General features: G+C 33.7%; 1 protein-coding gene across 8 annotated transcripts in view; it reads left to right on the top strand.

Moving 5' to 3' along the window:
- LOC124357035 (transport and Golgi organization protein 1) overlaps positions 1-24,541 on the top strand; it is a 69,114-nt gene that overhangs the window by 41,886 nt on the left and 2,687 nt on the right. For 5 of the 8 annotated variants that reach the window (XM_046808417.1, XM_046808416.1, XM_046808415.1 and 2 more), the window contains 6 exons: positions 6,438-6,594; positions 8,015-8,153; positions 9,796-9,897; positions 16,091-16,187; positions 19,566-19,686; positions 21,793-22,140. In XM_046808417.1, the coding sequence (XP_046664373.1) occupies positions 6,438-6,594; positions 8,015-8,153; positions 9,796-9,897; positions 16,091-16,187; positions 19,566-19,686; positions 21,793-22,140 (964 nt within the window). Of the gene's footprint in view, positions 1-6,437; positions 6,595-8,014; positions 8,154-9,795; positions 9,898-10,120; positions 10,335-16,090; positions 16,188-19,565; positions 19,687-21,792; positions 22,141-22,396; positions 22,485-24,541 lie in introns of those variants that run through there. The other 3 variants (XM_046808418.1, XM_046808419.1, XM_046808420.1) reach the window with 3 other exon arrangements.

Genomic DNA, 24,541 nt, shown 5'->3' with positions numbered 1-24,541 from the left:
TCAAGATGAGGGGATGGCAATGGGTTCTCCACTGTCTCCTATTTTCGCCAATATCTTTATGGAGGAATTCGAGCGAAAAGCTTTGGCTTCAGCTCAGTTCAAACCGAAGATTTGGTGGAGGTATGTGGATGATACCTTTGTTATTTTTTCTCATGGAGACATTGAATTAAATAATTTTTTGAATCACATTAATAGTATTTCTCCTTCCATCCGCCTCACAATGGAAGTGGAAGTCCAAAACAAGCTTCCCTTTTTGGATGTGTGTGTATTAAGAGATAGGGATGTCCTTAAGACAACTGTTTTTCGAAAGATAACACACGCAGGAAAATATTTAAATTATCAATCCAACCATCAAAAATCTGTCAAAGAAGGAGTAGCCTGCTCGTTGTTTGATAGAGCAAAGAGCTTGTGCTCAGATAAAGATGGACTAAAAGAAGAATTTAAGAAAATTGAATCGGATCTCAGAAGCAATGGATACCCTCAATTAGTAATTAATAAGTGCAAACGAACCAGAAGAATCATTCCTGAGTCAGAAAAACAGAATTGTGATAAATTTGCGTTTATGTCAATCCCTTATGTGCCGGGATTATCGGAGAAAATTAGAAGAGTAGGTAGAAAGTACAACATTAGAACCGCGTTTAAAACACACAACACTCTTAGACAAAGTCTCGTAAAAACAAAACCAAAAAATGGCACACAGGATTCCAAAAACTGTGTTTACAGTATAAAATGTAGCTGCAATAGGGAATACATAGGCGAGACAAAAAGACCACTAAACGTAAGGATAAAAGAACACAAAGAAAACACGAGAAAGGGTTTCACAGAAAAGTCAAAAATTGCATACCATTGTTGGTCCGAAGACCATCATATGAATTGGGATGAAGCCCACATAATACATCGGGAACCACATTTCTTCAAAAGGAAATTAATTGAGGCAACATACATTAAATTGGCAGACCAACCAATCAGTCAACCATCAGTCGAGATTAGGCCGCTTTGGTTGCCAATTCTAAAAAATGAACTAAAGAGAAAACCAAAAGTATCAAACGGATCGGATATTTGTAATAAACCAATGCGGAGTCACAATATGGTTTTAAGAAGTTCATCTCGCATGAACCAATAATAACGAAAGGGCCCATTCCTGTTCCCCTTCCCTTGTATTTCCGCCATCTTGTTTTAGCCAGCCGTCACGATTGCCATTGGCTAGTCCCTCTGGTCAGTCGTAGGTGGTTAGTAGACGAGTGAAGACGTATTGTGACCTGTATTCCGTAGTTTAGTTTTAATGATTAGTGTTTTGTATAGTTTTGTATTAAGTGCATGTCTTTAGTGTTAGTGAAGTTGACAACAACATGTAGGTTGTGATTCCTGACTTAGGCGTGCCACAACGCTTTAGTAAGATTTGTTTATTTTAACCTAGTTTGTAATTATGTATTAGGTTAGTTCTTTACCTGAAGAAGAGATCAGATTGCAGATCTCGAAACGTAGTGTTACTGTTTTCTTGTTTCACTGAACGATGGCAAATGTCCGGAAAAATCCTGTTTCCTTCACAATCCTTCCATCGTCAAAAATAACCTTTAAACAAAGAAAAGCCCTATTACATACACACACAGTTTTCCAATCAGATACGACACCCTCTGTCCAGACACACTGTCATCTACCAACAAGATAAAATCTCATCCAAAAAGTAACAGACTCAGAAAAACACAAATGCTTTAATTTGGCTAATAATAGGGCGTGGTCAACTGAATCAAAAGTCTTTTTATAATCGGACCAATCCAAATTATTACACTGTCTTTGATCCATGGCAAGATAAATATTGTCAGTTATCCTTGGCAGTGCAGTCTCTGTACTGTGATAACGACATAAGCCAGATTGATACATAATTATTGAGAATATTTTGGGACAGTAAGAATTCACTTATTTGACCATGCACTATCCTCTCTCGTCCTTTAGAGAGAGCAGAGAGAACACTTATAGGTCTGTAGTCCTGTGGGAGTGAAGAGGATGAGATCTGTTAATGTGGAAAATACCATGCTGTGTATCTAGGGTGAAAAGCTGATATACTAACCCACTCAGCTACCAGAGACACTTGCTGTACAGATGACCCAATTTGTAAACAAATATATGTAATGCAGTTTTGTTTTATATATTAGGAGATCACAAATTATATATGTCTATGATAATTAAAAAAAAACACGGATAAGAAAATAGCAGAGGATTCTTAGGTATAATTTAATACCTATAATATAATAGGGCTCATTAGTAATTTTAAGCATCTATACCTTATTAGCTGTGGTTGAAAATTGATGTATGATTTAAAAGTATTTTGAGTAAAATTTCATTCTTGGATCGTTGTTTTTGGTGAAATTTCTGCATTGTGTGTTACTCTGTTTTGTTAGTTTTTAGAGTTAAACATGGAAAATGTTCATTCTCAGAAAAACCTGTAGCGAACTCATACTAACTGCTGCTATTGAGAAAATGATATAGAAATTTCTCATCTACATATCAAAATACTTAAGTTACCATAGGAATTGGTTCATCAAGAGCCAACACTATCATTTATGAACACTAGGTGTGTGCCACACACAGAAAGAAGAACATGTGAAATACTATCAGGAAATGCTTTATAAATCTAACAATGTTCAATCTTGGTGAATGTTAAACATTGTTACCACAAACAAACAAGTGATGAGATTTGGATTTATCAGTCGACCCAGAAACAAAGCATTAGTCAATAGTGTTTAGCTTGTTTCTGATGACCTTAACCCCTATATCGACAGAAGTTAAGTGCTTGGAAAGAGAATGGATCCAAATTAGTTTTCATCGAGTGGACATGTTGACATGTTGTTCTTGAAAATCAGTTTATTGTTGCAGTTGAATGGTACATTAATGCTTATTTCTGGTGTTTTGCAAAATTTGAGACTACAATATATACAGGGCTTGATTTTTTTTAACTTCCAATCTCACACCATGATGGCCAAACACGTGGTATCTTCTACCTCATTACAAAATTCGCCCTTACCAAGTACAAGTAGTCAGTTTGCGCTGAGCTGCAGTCACATAAACATGGCTGCCTCTATTGATTCTCTCGCCAAATGTAAATTGAGGAGTGTTACTTATTTTGAGCAAGAGATTGGAGGTTGGAAAAAAATTGGCCCTCGTGTATGTGTGTACACACACACACACACACACACACACACACACAGTTTGGGTGTATTAAAAATATAGTAGTTAAAATATGCTCGTTTAAGCAAACCAGCTTTTCCAGAAACAAAAACATGACGTATTTCTTGTCAACACATACTTAGTGGTAAACCAGAAAAACAAATATTGATATTGAGTACACAGTTACTCTGTTATGGAAGAACCAAGACTTGTCAGAAAATATAATAAAAGAAAAATGGTGCATAATGGAATAACTTATCAACTCTTTTTGAGTAAAAAAGGTAGGGAAGAGTTCATCTATAAAATGATTTTATGCTGTTAATCATATATTTTTAAATATAATAATTACAGATTACTCTTCATAAATTAAATCTCAGTAGTAGAATTCTAACTCGCCTTCGGCTCGCTGGGGGCTACGCCCCCAGGCCCCCAAAGTAAACGCTTGCAAATTCGGGGATAAGCGGAATTCGGTGACTGGTTAAGTCCGGACATTAAGTAAATGACAAGGGATTTAAAAATTGACCTTTTTCATAGATTTTTTTCCGGATTCGTAAAAACTTTTGACTTTGAGGGCATTTTGCGGTTAAACCGTTAGAGATACGACAAAAAGTGACTGGACCTTTCTTGTTGGAAATTTAATTTTGTCTTTCGATTGTGCCCTCAGATCTGATCTACGACCTATGGTTTAGCCAGAAATGAGCTCGGGAGAAAAGTCTGCACGGGTCAGCTATCTTGAATTGTTTAGTATAAACATAATAAAAACCGACCTCAAGGCAGTATTTTAAGTCGAACAGGGGGTTTAATATCACCAGGAGACTATCTAGTCAAGGCGAGAAATTCCCTGGGTGGGTGATTAATGTTAAGGAGGTTAAGACAAGAGGGGGTTTAATTTCGTCAGGATATTGTCTGGTCATATGAACAAATTCCCAGGGGGGGTTAACGTTACCGGGGGATAAGTCTCCAGGGGGTTATCTGGTCATACCAGGATCTTCCCAGGGGGGGGGGTTAAGAGATTTGGTGACTGGTAAAATTCGGACATGAGGTCATGGCAGGAAATTCCCTGGGGGGGTTTAATGTTACCAGGGGGGTTAACACATCAGGGGGTTGAATGTACAGGAGGTTATCAGGTCATACCAGGAAATCCCCGGGGGGGGGGGGGGTTAATATTACCGGGGGTTAATGACACACTTGGGCCTTTTTTAGAGGGTATTGTGTCTGTGAACATAATAAATATTCCTCTGTCCCTATCTACTATTGACGCTTAGCTAACGCTCAGCCAACTCCCGAAGTCACTGAACCTTTTCTGTAGATCACGTGATTTCCTAAATCCCGTTTAAAATTTGTTTTGAGTTACGACCAACCGTTTAGCCGCTATCAAGCCCGGAATGTAAATTTTTAGGCGAAAATGTCCAATATTTTCACTTAATCGCGTTTTGCGGTCAAACTAAGGGAAATATAGTAAAAAGTCACTGGACCTTTTTTGTAGGTCATCTTATTTCCTAAATAAAACGTTAGTCTTATTTTGACCTCCGACCAATGGTTTCGCCGCTATCGACCCCAAAAACAAAAGTTTCGCGTAAAAGTTACAACAAAATTGTACATAATCACGTTTTTCGGCCAAACCAATCGAGATAGGGCAAAAGATTACTGGACCTTTTCTGTAGATCGCGCAATTTGCTAATTTGATGGGTCAATCAGATTTGAGCTACGACCAACGGTTCGGCCGCTATCGGGCTTGAAACATTATTTTTATCGAAAAAATCTCTGGAATTTCAAATGTTCGAGCGTTTTGTCGCTTAACCATGGAAGATAGAGCAAAAAGTCATTAGACCTTTTTTGTAGTTCACTTCATTCCTGACCATGAATTTTCCGTCAGATCCGAGCTAGCTCCAACGGTTCGCCCGCTATCGGGCTTACAAAAAATGCCTGCAGGGGTGAAGAATGCGCGATTTTTTGGGAATTTTTTTGAGGGGTTGAAAATGAAAAATTCTCACTTTTCGGGATTTTCCTGGTGGTTACACGTGGAAAGCTATCTGTGTACCAAATTTCAAGTCTCTAACTCATCTGGAAGTAGGTTAGAATTAGTATACGTGAGTGAGTGAGTCAGTCAGTCAGTCAGTTACACATGCGGTTGTATATATATTAGACAAATAAGTATAAATATGTCTGTATGTCTGTAACTTACTTGTTTCAGTACAAGTATTAACAAATTGACAAAATAAACATATACAAAATGATTTTATTTCCTTTTTCCGTTATAGATTGAATATCCTATGTAATATGTACATATGTTTATACTATGAACTCAACCATGTATTGGATTTTTCAACTTTAAAAACAATATGGGGGAATTATATTATTATAATTAGAATTAGAATTATCTACACTTACTCTGTCATTTGCTGCACAAACCTCAGTAGTATGAAGTTTTACAATGTAAATCCTGGTAGCTCAAATCAATGTCTTGATCTACACTTACTCTGTCATTTGCTGCACTAACCTCAGTAGTATGAAGTTTTACAATGTAAATCCTGGTAGCTCAAATCAATGTCTTGATCTGCACTTACTCTGTCATTTGCTGCACAAACCTCAGTAGTATGAAGTTTTTCAATGTAAATCCTGGTAGCTCAAATCAATGTCTTGATCTACACTTACTCTGTCATTTGCTGCACAAACCTCAGTAGTGTGAAGTTTTACAATGTAAATCCTGGTAGCTCAAATCAATGTCTTGATCTACACTTACTCTGTCATTTGCTGCACTAACCTCAGTAGTATGAAGTTTTACAATGTAAATCCTGGTAGCTCAAATCAATGTCTTGATCTGCACTTACTCTGTCATTTGCTGCACAAACCTCAGTAGTATGAAGTTTTTCAATGTAAATCCTGGTAGCTCAAATCAATGTCTTGATCTACACTTACTCTGTCATTTGCTGCACAAACCTCAGTAGTGTGAAGTTTTACAATGTAAATCCTGGTAGCTCAAATCAATGTCTTGATCTGCACTTACTCTGTCATTTGCTGCACAAACCTCAGTAGTATGAAGTTTTTCAATGTAAATCCTGGTAGCTCAAATCAATGTCTTGATCTACACTTACTCTGTCATTTGCTGCACAAACCTCAGTAGTGTGAAGTTTTACAATGTAAATCCTGGTAGCTCAAATCAATGTCTTGATTCGTCAGTCACAAACATTTTCATACAATCCTGTTCAAGGTTCCACTGTATATACCATTTTTGGAGCATTCTTCTTCACACCAAGTGATTGATTGTGTAGGTGGTGAAAGAACTGCGCTCGACTGACAGCAATGACAAGATGGATGCTCTGTTCGATGTAGTGGGGATGACAGCAAAACTCAAGGCAGCAGTGACAGAGCGGGATGAGCTCAGAGAGAAATTCCAAGAGGAGGAGGGTGCCAGGAAACTGCTCGAAGGTTAGTTCTACAAATAATAAGGAAATAATCTACCAGTTAATTGACCTATGGTAGTCCATTTTAATAAAAGTAATTAACAATAATCTATTAAAAAGATTGAAAAACTGTTATTTGATCTCTATAAAATACTGAGCCTTTCTAATTTGCAGTCTGCCATTTCAAATCCAATCAGTTCATTAGTTTTATTATAACTCTATAAAGATCTTTATACTATTTTAGAGCAACTTTATACAAGGTTATTACACCATAATGGCATAATCAGAGACATTTTCATATCATTCTGAAACCTGCCGTAAATGCTATCCCAGGAGTCATTCTAAGTTAAAGAATACCCACTTTATTAATATTTCCTGTAAGAGTAAATAATTTTTGTGTATTTAACAATTTATTTAATTTAAATCACTTAACATTGATTAATTATCATTAAGTTAGGTAAAAATATTAGATATCAATGTTTGTTATAAAATAAAAATTCAACCTATACTAATATGAAAAATTATGTATATTTCAGTATTTTTGCCAGCCAGTCACTCTAATGTTAAAAATTGTATCTAATGGAGTCAGGTTGGCCACCCGACCAGGAAATCCAGGAATAAGCTGGGAATTGAATGGGCTGGAAAAACATAGACAATCAAGAATCAAGACATAATTGTATAGCTCCTTGAATCAAGAACTAATTAATCTCGAATTTTTTATTTTACGTAACGTGGTTAGTGAAATTGTGAATGAAGATTAACATGTACATGAGCTCCATCTGACGCCGGTTGATCCAAGGTTGTCTCCTCTAGTTTAGTGGAGTTTATCTTTGTTTACTTCTGTGCCGGGGCAAGCCCACTTCCACTCAATCAAATCCAACTGGGCGTCATCCTGGGAATCATTCGATGGACGGAACAAGTTCTTGATATCCGATCCTACGAAAGCAGCGGGTGGCTTGGAAATTCCTCGAAAGGAATGGGTTTTATTGAATCGTTTTCGAACTGGGGTTGGGAGAAGCAATCACTGGAAATTCAAGTGGGGTATTACTGACGACCAGACGTGTGATTGTGGCGCAAACTCTCAGACAATTGAGCACATTGTAAACGACTGCCCTTTGCGATTGTTTTCTGGTGGTCTGGCTGGTCTGAGTGGTTTAGAGGATGGGTCTCTAAACTGGCTCAGTAATTTGGATTTAGCTTTGTGACGGGAGATTTTAATATTATTTTTAATTTATGACTCAAGAACTTTGTTCTTACGTACTTTTTAATAATTGTAATTTTTAATTTATTTATTTATGGATAGCTGCCTTTGTCCCCCATACGATATATATATAAATCCAAGGAAAAAGGATGCTGAGGTGGTAGTTTTAATGTATCTCGGCTTGAAGTTTGTTAATAAATGGTTTGTAGTGTCATTGGTGAAATTCATGGTCTTGTCCTATTAGGTCATATGCAGAAGATAACTCAAGAAGTGACTGAGTTGAAGAACAGTTTTGAAACTGCTGAAAAGGAGAAGATTGAAGCCCTTACAAAACTGCAAGTGCTCTCAAACTACTTCAAGGAGAAAGAGTCTCAGTTACAAAAGTTAGTAGTTATTTGTTGAAAATTATACTGTACTGTTAGTTTAATAGTAGACTTCTGGTAGTACTGGATACCTAGCCTATTTACCAGTCTCACCTGCACTACAGGTGGCTTATTATTAAACTTTATTATTGACCAATAATATATGAATCCCCATGAGGACATTTCGCTTTTAAAATATCCATCCAGTCAGATAATATTCTGTTCACCTTACAAGCCTCAAATTTTGACATTTCTATCCTGAAAGACTGGAATGACTTAAAGAAGACATGTAAGTTGTACTTTAGCTATAGAATTTCTGTTGCTTAATAATTTATATGCGAGCATATCACCTCCAAAATTTTACCCCAATTAGACAAAATTTCTGTTTGAACTACATTTTTCAAGTTTAGAAATGTTTGAAATTAAGTTGATTCTAGAGAAAGGTAGGTCTAATTTACATTCATGCTGAGATTTTACTTTTCTCACTGTTTTTTTCCAATGTGAGATTGGTAGTAGACATTATTGGAACTTGCACTGTACAACCCTAGGAGTCAAGTTCAAGGCTTGCTCTGAGACTTCTATTGCAACAAAGTTATGTATGTTTTTTTAAAATAAAATGCTCTTAAAATTTATAATTTTGTACTTTGTAAGTGTTGTCTCTGTAAAAATAATGATCCAGAGTCATAATGAGAGCCCATATTACTTTTAAAAGTACCCATATTTAGATTTCAAGACATCTTTAAGTGGTGAGAAACCTTAATCTGTTCAACCATTGTGTCTCAACAATGTTTAACAAGTTTGACATTCATGGATTCTTAAGGGTATTACTGGGCAACCTTAATCAGGTAATGCGTTGTCTCCAAGCTGTGATCACTGCTGTATTCAGTTATTTTTTTGAGAGAGAAATCCAATCTTGACCCACATCTTCAAGCTTTCACTGTATCAAACCAATAACCTTGTGAATGTGAAGTGTTTCAAAAAGGAATTCAACTTGGATAATCAGATATCCTCACATTTAATAATAAATAATAACATGTAAATGTAAAGAAGTAATAATTTTAATGAGATATTATTGATAAGCTAAGGAGAGAAAGCTTACTTTATCAAGCTGGAGGGTTAGTTCTCTGCTTGATATAGATAAATTAAAAGTGGATGGTGATATTGTATAAACATCCTGGACATTATTTGAGCAGCCACCACTGGTTTGGGAGTAAGGGTACTTGAACAGCTTATGCACCAAATTTTGTAATTATGTGTAATTGGCATCAGGTACCTCAGTCCGACACAAATGTGCATGTAGGGTTGTAGGTACGTACACCCTTATACACTAACCAGTCCATTACATAACCCCTCCAACCAGTCAATTACATAAGCTTATTGTTAGGAAGAGCAAAGCTCTGAGACATAATACAATACAGTAGGGTTAAATTCATAGAGACAACACAGATATTTCAACAGGAACAACTAACTGTTCATGGCGCTATTCAATGACCAGTCCTAGTACTACCATTGCTACCATTAGCTGTAAAATCTATAAAAAAAAATTCTGTTAAGTAGTTCTAGTTATTAATCTCAATGAAACAACTAGGTTTGGATTGTTCTTGGTTAAATTATCGTAACAATTTCAATTGTATTCCTAGTTTGATGAGCGGTTGTGTTCTAGGGAACTGGGATTGCAAGAGTCTATGTGGCTCCAGAAGCAAAGTGATGACCACACCATCTATGAACAAATGCGATCTTTACGAGAGGAGAACGAGAAGTACAAGTAAGACACATTTAATAATTACGATCGATACTATATTGATTAATACATAATAATTACAAAGTATAAACCAAAATATATGTTTACAATAATATTGTCGCTTGTAGAATTTATTTGTAGCTTTAGTATGTTTTTTACTTGTTTAACTTAACATTTAGGAATACTTTTTATTAATAATTCATTAAGCTATCTTGGTTCTGGTCAAATTGTAAATATGTTCCCTAAGAGTTATGAGTGGAGATACGATCACGCCAACCGTGGTTGTCCAGCCACAACCTGTGCCAAAACTGGCTGAAATGAAGACAAAGACTAAGAAGAAATCTAATCCGAAACTCAGTTCTCTGCGCCATTCACAAGGGTTTGTCTGGTGTTTCATTTTCACTTTTCCCTTACAACTGTTGGTCCTCATTGAGAAGTCAAAGTAGTTGTTTAGTGAGTCAGTGTGTTAAATGTACTTATCTTCGTTTTATGATATGTTTCCTTAAATTTGCAATCTATGATGTTAAACGCTTTTCAATAGAGTTGTAACATATTATTAATAATTTATTTGGGTTACAAAACACAGTAGTCAATATGGATCTTAGCAGTTTCCTGTTTTTGCGTAGTTATGTTTGGTATTTAATGGCACTATTTATATGATGTAAGTAAGATTTTTATGATTAATAAAATTTTAATTTTTAATTTTGTATATTTTTTGTTTTGTAACTATTAGTAATGATAAAGTCCTTTTACTATTTTTTGGTGAATTCTATTATTATAGATACAATAGAAGTTGATTGATCTCCCAGTTTTTTGTTTTGTTATGATAGAAAAATACCTGTTAAGACTGAGGATGAGACTGTACATTATAGGTGTAAGCAACTAAATTTTATTAGTAAAACAATCCAAAATTTTCGAGTCTTGGATCCGATTCTGAATCTTAAAAAATAGATTCCTGAGTCTTGAATTTTGAATCCTAATAACTTGTTTTAACCTTAGTATGATAAAAAAAATCATTACCAATCTTTCTCTGTCATTCTTAAACCTTTGGAGACTGTCTGGTAATACAAAAAAGAATTTAAAAATACCACTCCGTTATAAAGAGATTTGCAGATTCAGAGAAATACCTATATTTTAAGAACAAAGTCATATTCCTACCTTCTACCTAATTTGATAGATCATAATATGGGCTTCCAGAATATATGATCTTAATCTGTGAAAAATACAGGTGTACATTTGTATCACTTAGTAAACGTTTTAATTTTATACGTAACAAAATTTCAAACCAAGATAAAAAAGAATCCCGTTCATGGTTCCTTGAATCTGACTGAACCTTTTGTTGTGGGTAGATGCCTACTTATTGATACTAAGGTGATTGTGGACTTTGCACCAATGATACAGTCATGGTTGTACATGATTCAATCATAAATGTGGCAGCCATAAGACTTTTTAAAGATTTTAAAATTAAATATTAACATTACATTATATTTTTACATTATGGGTATATTATTATTTTGATCTGGTTCTGGAATTGTTGGTTTAAATCATATATTACGTACTCACAGCATGAAGCAATCCGTTATATTCTTAACCCTGTAACTAGCAAACGCCCAATATCGGGCGTTTTAGTTGCATCCTAGATGGCAGCGCCTGATCTCGGGCGTTTTAATATATCTTTTATTTCTCAATATTACGTACTTAAAACACGATCAAAGAGTATCAGTATTGATACCAATCGAAAGAGGAAGTTTCAATTTGTGTAAATAATATACTAATGAATAATTTTATCGCTTCGTTACACGTCCATATGTTTTATAATCTCTAAACTGTTTTGTTTACATTCTCTCGCAAACTGTGCTAGTTACGCACGCAGCGATGAGTCAACTGGTTCATTCGGCTATTGTTATTTCGTCAGCTGCATGGTGTTCTGTCTGGTTTATTGCTTGTTTGAGTTCGTTGCAATGACGGTTGTGTATATGACACAATAATAGTAAGTTTTTTGTGCGTGTTTACGTAATGGATCGTAATTTCTGTGATCGATCAAGTGACATTCGAAAACTAGTTGTACATGAAATAAGCAACGATGAGGATTCTGATTTAGACATTCAATCAGAATACATAATTTAAAAAGTATATAATAAAAAATAAAAAAATAGAAAATTAATATGGACTAATAGTCACAAGATTGTACAAATCCAAGTGAGCTCTGAAGTTCTTACTTTTGTTGGTAAGTAGCACTTTTGAATGTCAGTGTATGATTTTTGTATTGTGTACCACATGTAAAAATAAATACCTTATAAATACCTACGTGTTGTTTTATTTTTACTCAGAATTAAATGCTCTTTCTTTTTTTATACTTTGGATTTTGCATATCCTAACCACAACAATTTTACAAATCAAAAACTTGTAAAACACTTATTTTTTTTATAAAAAAAATGTTTCCATGATAAGGTAGAGTAAGGATATTTTTTTGTTTTAATTATATCATGTGAAAAATGTTTCTTGAACAATGCTGAATAAAAAAATATATAATATGACATTGGTACTTTATAGTAAACATGTAATAATAAAATAAATATAAGGCAATGTATGAAGTACTAAAAACACTCCGCCACTGAGAGAAATATGACTGCCAGTTCCAGGGTTAAGCGTGACGTTTAAAAAAAACACAGTGTAGGCCTACACAAACAAACACATAACACAAAATAAATCAATTAAAATATCGCTTAGGCTGGTCATCCATGTTTACCTTAAGAATGCCCCAACACAGGACTGTAGTATTTGATAGATCTTTTCAAGTGATGGGTTGTCGTCTGTGGAACTCCCTCCCCCCAGAAATCACTTCCATTGAGGGAGATCGGCGGTTTGTGGCGGCACTGAGACGTTTGTACCATGAACGGTTGGTCGGGGCGGGTCCGTCCTAGGGGTCTGTGGGTGTGGTGCTGGCATTGTGTGTGAGGAGTGTGAGTGAGTCAAAACTGCATATATATTATTTATTTCAAAAATATTCTTATTATATATTTATAAATTATTGTTATTAGGTATTAATTATAGTTTTTGGTTCTTATTAAAAATGGAAGTTGTAATATTATTTTGTGTTATGATTGTATGATTATATTTTTATTTAGAAGTATCATATTTATAATTTTGTAGTGTTTAGATTAATGTTTAATTTAATGTATTTAGTAAGGTAGATTAGTTAATATTTAGAAAGGGCCATGAGGCCCTAACTTTGCCTGTTTAAATAAAGGAATTTTCATTTTCATTTCATTTTCATTTAAACAGTTACAAATATGGAGAAAACAAACATTTGCCGAGTTGAGCGTAGTGCATAGACTGGTTGGTTGTTCACGTACATGGTATTTTTCTCATCATCTTTTACATCTTGAGTCAGCCAGTGTATTTTTTATCTACTTGAGTGAGTGTTTGACGACTTAATAGTGCGACACGCATCATGCTAAGAATATAATGGATTGCTTCATTCTGTGAGTACACCATGTAAGAAAGATATTAAAGATTTCCATTAAAAAGATACACTGCAGTAGAATAGATATTGTGGATGTTGGTGAGAATGCATACTCGTGTCTAATAATTTGCATATGCATAGTTTTTAGGTCATCTATTCAATTGCATATGGTGACCATAAAACCCCACTAATCACAAAACTTAAGAAGCTCAGCAAGCAGGTCTCATCTTGGTATCTTTTACCTAATGCTAGATCATGCTGTTACTAGCTGCATATAGCTGGCAAATTGTGGTCATACCAGCGGGTGTTCGTCCTTTCACTCCAGCTTTACAAACGTTCTATGTCTGCTACAGTTAGTTTTAGCTTCAACCATTTAGACTCTACTATATTACAATAAATTCATATTTAGAAAAAAATTATGATTCGGCTGTAAGCGATCAGCATTGAAATAAGCCACTTTAAGTTGTATTAATTTGAATGAATATTATTCTGTTGACAACTTACCTTGTAAGCCTGAAGTAATTTCAATGAAAACTATGAAAATAATGTACATTTTGCTATAGTTAGGTTGTAATTAATTGATGAAATAATATTCATTGAACTTCTACATCAGTTCTTAAATCTCAGGAGACGAACTTTCAGTAAATGTGACTTTTCTTGTACACTGAATCATCGCCTTGGGCTCAGCTCAGAGTAGGTTCATACAAGTAACAGACGTTTTGAAATAAAAAATTAAGCAACTGAAATAGGAACATTTTATGATATACATAAGCTACACTCTTAGCCTATTTTTCAATGTAATCCCCGTTTAAATTGAAACATTTATTATAATGTGACACAAGTTTTTCGATTCCAGCTTTGTAGAAATCTGCCGCCTGAGATCTTAACCACTGATTAACGCCAGCAAAAGTTCAGTGTCACTATTGAAGCGCTGTTTTTTTTGTGAACCAGGTCTTCATCACTGGATAGATGTGGTTGTCGATTGATGCCAGATCTGGGCTATAAGGTGGATGATCAAACACTTCCCAATCAAAATCATCCAAGACTTGTCGTGTACGATTGGCTGTATGGGGACTGCATTGTCATGGAAAATATATTTTTGGTGAATGTGTGTGCCCCCATTCTATAGACTGCATTTTTGTTTCACAATTTACATATTTCACCCATGTTTCATCACCAGTAACGATACGATCAAGAAGTTTGTTACCAAATTTGTCGTATTCATCAAGGAAAGTTAACGATGCAACAAGTATTTGTTTTTCGTGATCTTCTATAAGGATTTTTGGAACCCACCGGGCACAGAATTTGTGGTATCCAAGCTTTCATGAAGTAAACTTCGTGAAATTTGTGGGAAATATTTTGAGAGTTCAGTCATTGTGAAACAGTGATTTTCACAAACTTTGTCATTGATTTTCTACATCAAAATCTTTAGTCAATAGGCTAAGCCTACCACTACGACTATCGACATGAACGTTGGTGCTGCCATTTTTAAAGCCTGCTTTCAGTCATTATTCCATTTCTATAAACTTGATACAGTGGTGATAAATTTCAGTTGGTTTATGGTTTTTTTGTCAGCAAAAACCTTATCACTGAATGCACTACACAAGTGGTGGGATTTTCAATTGTAGCACACATTTTAATTAATCACAGTCAAAAAATTAAAAGAGATACAGACTGTGTATGACTACAGCTCAATGCGTACTGAATGCCACAGTTTTTTGACACGAAGATGGCTGTAGCCCCTCCCGCTGCCGCACTATTAAAAAATGTCTGTTACTTTCGTATAGCCTTTCTGATAAAACTCGTATTTTATACCTATTTACAAACGTATATAAGTGTGACTCATGTGCATGATGGCAGTACAAGAATATCTCTTTGGCTGCAACAGAGTAGTTGTTGCAGAGTTTGTGTGATGATTTATTTTGATCTTAGGGTTGTTTAGATGGAAAAGCTCCTTAATCATCCCTAAAACTTTCAACAGATGATATAGGAGACTGAATTGTGCTTAAGTTTTGAATTTAACCTTTTAATGGTTTTTTTCTATACACTCAAATGAGGAGAAATTTGTTGTATAGTCATAAAATTCATGTCAGCTAATGAATGGGCTAATAATAGAACTTAAATTTCTACTTACAATAAGTGTATTTTAATCCTCCCTCTCATTCCATAAAATTTCTAATAATTATTTTCAATATCTTCCTCACTAAATATTCATGTTCTGTTTGTCACCAGATAAAGCATTCAAACATTTATAAATTTAATTTGAGCCCAAGAAATAACCTACTATTCATAATGAAATAAAAATGTACAAACACCAACAATAATCTCATAAATTGCATTTCAGCACAACATAATAGACATCTCATAGCACACAAAAGTAAAATAAAAATGTACAAACACCAACAATAATCTCATAAATTGCATTTCAGCACAACATAATAGACATCTCATAGCACACAAAAGTGAAATAAAAATTCACAGTAAGAATACGATAAATTGTAAAAACACAATATAGAGATTAACCAATACAGTAAAATGTATCACATGATCTTATGGTAATAAAGAAGTTAAAGAAAAAACTGATAAAATCTGAAATATAAATTCAGATGAGAACAGAATATAATATAGGATATCAAATATGATTGACAGATTGTTGACAGACTACTGATATGAAAGTTGAAAGGGCCAGCATTGTTTTAATTTTGGCCTACTAGGAATAATGTAAATGATGATGTTTGTACATTTTGACAGGCTACAGAATGAGTCCTTAAAGAAAGAAATCGTAGAACAAGAGTCTTCCTTCAAGATCCAGTTGGCAAATGTGGAACAGAAGTCACATGAAAATTGGGTAAGCCATTATATTCAGATACACAGCATGTTAAATAAAATTACCAATTTTATACATACAAAAATAAGTAATTGTTGTAACAATTTGATTTTTATACTAGCTGTAACTTGCGGCTATGCACACATTTTTCTAAATCAAAATCCTACTATGTAGTAAAAGCACTTATAATGTAATATAAAAAAGTCCTATGAAATTTTTGAAACATAGTAGGCATACATCAGGTAGATATTATTTAAGTGTTCACGGTTACGAGTATTAGAGTTAACCTGATTCTTATATCATGTTTTGCAAGTATAGGAGCATTTCTGGTTCAAATTAATTACATTTCAAATGCCATAGCTGATTATGCCTTATTATACCAATCAAGAAACACAGGTCTCAAAAACCTACTTTGGTCAAACAGAGTTTACTTCTCTAGCCCTTGTCATATACTTCTGGTCTAAGATATTTCCAATACCATGGTAGTGTTTTCTTTGTTATCCCAATGAAGAAAAAATATATACATACATAACACTGAGGAGCCTACTTTGATTGTAAAGGTGACTACTTTCAGACGTTTAAATTCACTTTTGGTACCAAGATTAATTTTACCTTATAGCTCTGATCAAAAACTTATATTAGTATGTAGCTCGAAAATGTACTTTGGTCAAAAAGCATCAGAATCAGAAAAATCTTTATTCAGTTGTTTACATATGGTGTACATGAATGGCGTCACATGATTGAGAAAGTAAACGGTTAAGTTTACAAAATATGCTTTACATTAGTATCTAACTAAATCTAACACAGTATAAATTTTTTGATAGTAAAAACCATTGTGATTTGTATAAAATTCAGAAAAGGAGTACAATGGCAGGTCAGTCAGGTAGCTTTTAAGTTTATTGTAAATTAGTTATCATTTTCTATTAATTTTATATTGCTTGGCAGCAAATTAAAATATTTGGCTCCTATGTATTTTGGTTTTTTACAGAAAAAAGTAAGTTATGTTGAGCTACTGCCATATTATTTCTATTTCTCGTATTATAACTAAGGTTCTCACCACTTTTGCCTAAGCTATGAGCACGATTCATCACTGCCATTATAATTTCTAATTTCATATATATGTATATGCACTGTAAACCGTCATGATACCCAGTTGAGGAAAGTGATCCTTCACAGTTTCATTCCATTGAAGTTTTAAAATGACACAAATTGCTTTTGTTATACTACTAAATTGAATCTAAATTTTTTATTGACGTGGATTCATATAATGAGATACCAAATATAATACGTGAATGGATATGTGAAAAATAAATCATTTTTAGAGTTTTTTGTGAGTTTCAATGTTTATTACATGTCACGAACTGTCTAACGTTGAACCCAAAAACTTTACTTATTCTTCCTTAACTATAGCCACTTCATCTATTTCTATGTGAGGATTAATTTTATTTCTGCATTGGTTAGTACAAAATTCCATATAGCTTGTTTTTGTTGGATGTAAAATTAAATTGTTTTCTATGAGAAACTGATTTATTTTTGATACAGTAAGAAAAGCAAAAACATATTCATATACATATAGGAATGAGAAGACCAATATGGCCTAGGGGGAAATCCTACCTACAGATTAGCGGGATATCCTTATTACGTTCATGAAACATTCTAAAATAATCAGTTATACAGTTTTGCCTTATAGAATTTTGTTCTTTTTCAGATTATAGTCCTGGAACATAACGGATCGTTAAGGCATATTGTCTATTTCTCTGTTTTTCCATAACCCACTATTAAAATACCATATCATAATTTCAAGGAAGCTCACCAGTTTGGTGTATCTTATGTGAAAATATTCACAGCTTTGTTCATTAGGGGTTTTTTAACAGTGTTCACGACGATGTGTACCCCATCGGGTACATGCGATCTTTCACAACTGCCGTCATATACCCAATTGGGTACACACCTACAGGTTGTAATGCCTTCTCCTTGCACAGAACACAGTTCACATTGAATTTTCACTGGTATAAATTTCTTTACTGAAAGTAATCTAATAACGCTTTCTACTTCACAGTTACTTTAACAGTCCTGTAAAGTCGTAACTTCATAACGGATTACACCCATTGATTATCAGTTAAACTTAAGTTATTTAAAAGTCAACCAATTCACTGTGTCAATTGTGTCTTTTTAACATTCAGTGAGCCTGAAATATGTTCTTAAGATGTTTTGTATATGTATTTGTAGTATGCTTTATATTTGAAATGAGTGATAAGAAAGCAGAGTATGATATACATCTTACTTACTCTTACTCCCAGGGCCATGTATATCGGAGGTGATATTTAGCCGCACCAACAAAGCTCCTCCATCTTGAACGGTCCTCTGCATCTTCCTCTGAAGCGCCCATCTTCTCAATATCAGCCTTCACCTGGTTCCACCATCTCACTTTCGGTCTCCCACGAGGCCGTCTTCCTTCTGTGTTACCGTACATTACCCTCCTCAGTTTGCACTCCTCTTCTCTTCTCAAAACATGGCCTGCCCAACGGAGTCTTCTGCACTTTATTTCTCCTATTACATCCGTACTATTGTAGAGCTCCCTGATTTCTCTATTATGTTTTCTTCTCCATACCCCTTGTTCATATGATGGCCAATAAATTTTACGTAAAATTCTATTCTCGAAAACTAGAAGCTTTTTCTCATCTTTCTTATTTAGCCTCCACGTTTCGGATCCGTACAAAAGCACTGGACATATAATTGTTTTGTATATTCTAGTTTTAGTTTTGTGAGAGAGACATTTGGTTGAAAGTATCCTATTGCATGTATATACACATCTATTTGCTGAGTTGATCCTATTTTGTATCTCTGGTTCATCTGTGTTTTTATTTGATATTGTGACCCCAAGGTACTTAAAGTTCTCCACTTGTTCGAAAACATGCCCATCAATTTGTAGGGGTCCTCCTCTTTGATTTTGATTCCTTCTAAAGTGCTTATATTTAGTTTTTGCATCATTCGTCTTCAACCCCACTTTCTCTGCCTCACTCATAAATAGTCTAGTTAGTGACCTCAAATCATCTTGATATATATATCATGATATACATCAGTCCTCTTAAATATTCGTAACTATTTACTACTTAGTAGTATATAGTGGATTTAATTGGACAGATGCTAAGTAAAGGGCTCACTAAACATGAGTGGATTTCAATGAAAACTAATAACAAGATAGAAGTACGCCATAACACATGTTGAACATAATGCTATTTGTATACTTATTGTAGTCGGTAATAAAATAATACAATAATATTGTACCTAAATTAAGTTTTGAAAGCAGTAGCTCATACTACATTTTAGATATGTTTTGGGACCATCTGTAATCATTGTCCTTTTAGTAATCAGAGGTTGACTATGGGTTGTTTGCAGGTGGCTTCCCGACAGGCGGAGAGGAGGCTGAAGGAAGTGCAGCAGGAGGCTGCTCAGCTGCGTAACCGCCTCACCACTAACTCTGCTACCTACAGCCTCGACGAAAGCAAGCAGAACATAAGTCAGTATCATATCTGTTTATTATCATTATGTTTCATTCAAGAGAGGGGGGATTATGATGAAATATTCATGAAAATAAACCTATTCAAAATGTAGCTCTATATAATCTCTACACACACAAATACTTCAGCCTTAGATATAGAATAGAATAGAACAGAATAGAATAGAATATGATTTATTTTTGAAAATATTACAATAACACATTATATACAATGGTATACACAATGTAATAAATCAATAAAGTAACCTAAACAACCAAATGTATACACAATGTACAAATCTAATGAGCAAACTTAAATAAAAATTTAACATCTTGTAAATAAAATTAAAACAAAAACACTCGTAAATTAAAAGAAATATTTTCAAAAATAACTAGGGCCTCTAGAGGCAAGATTTTTGTTCCTTTTATAACAAAAATCTTTTTTAGCTCAAAGAAAATTTCAACAAAACTTTGATTTTTTTTATAAGCTCCTAAAAAATTGATTAAAAGTGTGCTGCTGCAGTTACAAAGCAAATGAAAATCCACTTAAATAAATTCAAACTAAAATTTACTGTTACCTTCTTTAATTAACTAGGAATCTATGCAGAGAAGAAAATCTAATTTATCAAAACCCAATAACCACTTCTTTAATGTTTTTGAAAATAACTTTATATTCTCACAACTAATAATTGAAGAAATTATACTATACATTTTAGGTCCCAAAAAACAATAAATATTTGAAAAAAAAATGCTAAGTTAGGTTTTGGAACTGGTATTGGTTCTTGCTTTCTTAATTTGTTTTTGTAACTATCTTTTAATTCTGGTAAATATATTAATGAGAATTCATTACAAATCATTTAAAAGTTACTCTAAGGTTCTGATTATATGTACACACAGTGCAATTGAGCACATTTTTTGAAAATTAGTAATTGAAAATTTAAAATGAAATTAGAACATAAGCGTCACCGGAGAGTAACGATATTGACCTAAAAATTGCTGATCATGAAGCAAACGGATCTTTTAAAGCAATTGCAGGGGAAATAAAGTGCAACACTACTATAACGTAAGATCCAAGTTCTTAAAAAATTCTCTAATAAGATTTATAACGCATTAATGAATTATTAGCCCATTATATGTTAAGATCTTTCTTATTTAGGGAAGGTTTGTCTGGCTCTGTACCACCACCATCAGACCTGCAACTTTAGGGTTAACACGTCATTATTTAGTTGTATGTCTCAGAATAAGTCATGGCTTATCTTGCAGGTAAACAATTGACCAAAATGAAAAATGAAAAGAATAATAGGATTTCAGACATTTGTCATCGTTATATGTTCCAGAAAAGTAAAACACTACGTTTTGAGGATTGAAATCTACCATATTTTCAGGTGGAAAAAAGAACCTAAGGTATTAAAAAACTAAAATATTTGGCAATGGACTGCCGTTAAAATATTTAATTGATACCTGTTGCACTGTATGAAGTCCAGACTGGAGAGAATGAAGCTAACCGATGTCACTGCACAGGAGCCTAGAGCACAAATATGTCACACCCGTTGAAGCAATACCGAGGAACTCAATGTCTGCATTTCCTATGATATTGTGGCATGTCATCATAAACAAAGAGAACTGGAAGACGATGGCTTGGACGGGGAGGCTGCTAACCTTTACTCCTCCCAGACCATGGTTTTTTCCGTTGTTCACTTTGTTTCAGATGACATGTTATCACTGGAAATGCAGACATTGAGTTCCTCGACATTGCTTCACCTTAATTTTTTTGATTGCTATTATCCTTTCAAACCTTCCATTGTCTATAACAAATTTTAATTAAGAGTAATGTTGGACACAGCTGTATACGGCTAATGTGACTCAGTTTCCTCCACTACCTTCAAAATTAATTGGCAAATGCCATTTAAGCCCAAAATTTTGATTGCACTTTTCAGATTTCTCAGTCTGATTATTTCATACTTAATAATCAATATTATTCAGTATTTTGAAAGAATTAGTTATAAAGAAATAAGACATGGATGAGTTTTGAGGAAACAATATAAATGCTGTAAAAATACAATTTTATAAAACAGTTATACTTTGGTTGTATTAAAATATTAATGATATTCTGTTTACACTTTATAGGTGAGAGCAACGGTGATCCGTCTAGTCCTCCCCCGTCCTTGATATATCCCCCTACAGCTTCTCCCCCTTTTATGATGTATCCGATGCCACCTCATGGAGACTTTGTCCCTCCTCCCCCTCTCATGGGTTCTCCTTATCCTTCTGATTCTAGACCCCCACCTCTGGGGAGGATATCGTCGCCTCCGTTAGACCATCGGTTCTCTCCACCTCCTCCCCTTCCCTACCCTCCCTACGACTATCCCCCCTATGGCCATCATTCACCTTCACCACCTCCGCCTCTGCCATCCCACTCCCATCATCGAACTGTCCATAAGCCCCAGCCAAGGGACATGTCCAGAGAACAAAAAGGTGAAAGATATTTCCTAGCTGGTGAAAAGGATTTTGCTTGGATTGATTGAATTTGTACACAATTGTTCTGAGATTGAAATCTAATATATTAGAACAAATGTTAAATACTCGGCAACAATACTGCATGATGATGATTTTTTTACCCTTCTATATATACTATGAGTATGATTGTTGTGTACAGATTGAATCAATCTTGGGTTATTTACTATGCATGTTATGATATTAACTTCATGTTTTATTTTTTGCATGCCAATAGAGAAAACGAATTTTTCTAAAATTCGTATGTTTTGGAGTACACTGGAAGCAGGGGCAGAATGACTAGCAGGTTTAACAATTTAAACAATGTAAATCTAATTATTTCAAATTTTGGTTGTCTGGTAATGTATAGAAAATTATCAAATTTACCCTTTATTTTGCTTTTTGGTTTTATTTTTGTTTAGTGTTACTAATAGTACATTCTTATTTTGTAGCTGTAGTTTTGTTTTTTTATATGTTACTTTGTAATGATTTTTATTTGGTTTTTTAATCCCCTGTTGTACCATTGTACTGGTTTTTCATAATGTGTCATTCTTTCATAAGCTCATGCGAACTCTTAGCTAAAATATGAGAAAAATTAATTATAGCAAAAAGTATATTGTAAAATATCAATTTTGCCCTGAAAATATTATATTAATCTCTAAATAATACATTTTAGTTAAAAAGTTTTGCAACACTAGCTAATAACTTGTTTGATGTTTTGAGCAACTGCTTTTTATACCAAATACTTTTAGCACAATATTTAGTGGGGAAAATCTTTTGAAGAAACAAGATGGCAATAAAACAGCCATTTCATGTTAATTCTTCATATGAGTTGAAGTTGGAATGTGTTGTTGTATTCGTATTTTATTTTTTCCATTATATTTTTAGTTTTTATGGTCGTAGCCTTTTTTAACATTTACTGAACGGAAATCGTTAAAATCCTGTGTATGAAATAAAACAACATGTAGAATGAGTGAGATTGTTGTGTGTAGTTATGTTATTATTAAAACTAGACTGATCTTTCAATTATATAAGTAATCTTAGTCCAAACTTATGACATTTTATATGTATTATTTTTAATTATTTGTGTTAGGTAGTATAAATTGTATGTATTTGGAGGATTCAAATTGTATGTTTTCTTAAGTATTCAACAAAACGTAATTTGAGAAAAAACTATATTTTAACTTTAGTATCTTTAAATATCTGTGAGAAAAATTAATTTTAACAAACACTTTTTTACATAAAAAATATAAAAAGTGTAATTTATTTATATATATACTAACCCTTTTAACCCCGGTCATTATACCAAGTGATGTGCCAAGAATCCTAAGCCATTTTAGACAAATTGTAAACGTTTTGTAAACATCTCATGACAGTTATTTTTTAAGTTATCAAGCTAGTTCTGTGTTTGTTCTACTTCTTATTAAATGTAGTTTACAGAAATGTACCAATAAAAATAATATTCTGAATATTATTTTTAGATACACATACACGTATAAAAATAAATTAAAATTTTAAAATTTCAAGTTTGTTGCTGAAAAGCTATATAGTTAAAAGATATTTTACACGTACATACCCATTAATGTTATGTAAAATGTAATTCTTAATCTAAGGAAACAAAAACTATATACCTACCTTATCTACAAGTGGAATAACATCCATTTTTGTAATGACATGTCATTTTTCCTTTTTGCAATTTCTGGGCTAGTTGAATTTCAAAATGTAACACGAGCCTTGAAATTCATAGTACTTAACGTAAAAACCAAAGTTATTTCTGACAAAATAATTAAAACTGTTTGTAGCCTAAATAAACAAAGTTTTAATACAATATTTACATCACTACAAAATGTTTTAATACTTGTGGTCACCGAAACAATCAGGGTGAATTCCTTTTTGACAACGTACACAAAAATTCCTTGCTTTTTTCTTTTACTCCCACACTGAGACCATTGAATATTACATACACAACAATTCCTTTCCATTCTGCCTTTTAAGTGTTGCAGTCCATAGTTTTGTCGCAGGTGATGGGTCATCATGTCACTGCTTTCTCTCTGTCCACTGTGTACCCAATCTTCTAATACAGACACCATATAATGGAAGCGTGACATTGGTGGTCTAGAGCAGTTTTGTCATTACAAAATATATGTATTCAAAAACATTGGAGTCTTGTTGAAGGTAGCTTTCTTCCAGTAACGCATAGTGCACCTTTCATCTAGATAATTGTACAATTTCTGGCCATTCACATTTATGCCATCCATATATTTACTATAGGTATATCAACAACTTCAGGTATTTAGCCTGTCAAATTACCAGTATATTTCTTTTTTTATTTTATCAGCATATTGAGCCTTGCTTTTTGTTGACTATAATAATACTGGATTTT

This window comes from Homalodisca vitripennis, chromosome 3 (genome assembly GCF_021130785.1).
Source record: "Homalodisca vitripennis isolate AUS2020 chromosome 3, UT_GWSS_2.1, whole genome shotgun sequence".
NCBI lineage: Eukaryota > Metazoa > Arthropoda > Insecta > Hemiptera > Cicadellidae > Homalodisca > Homalodisca vitripennis.
Note: the sequence above shows the minus strand (reverse complement) of the source record. Positions and strands in the feature narration are given on the sequence as shown.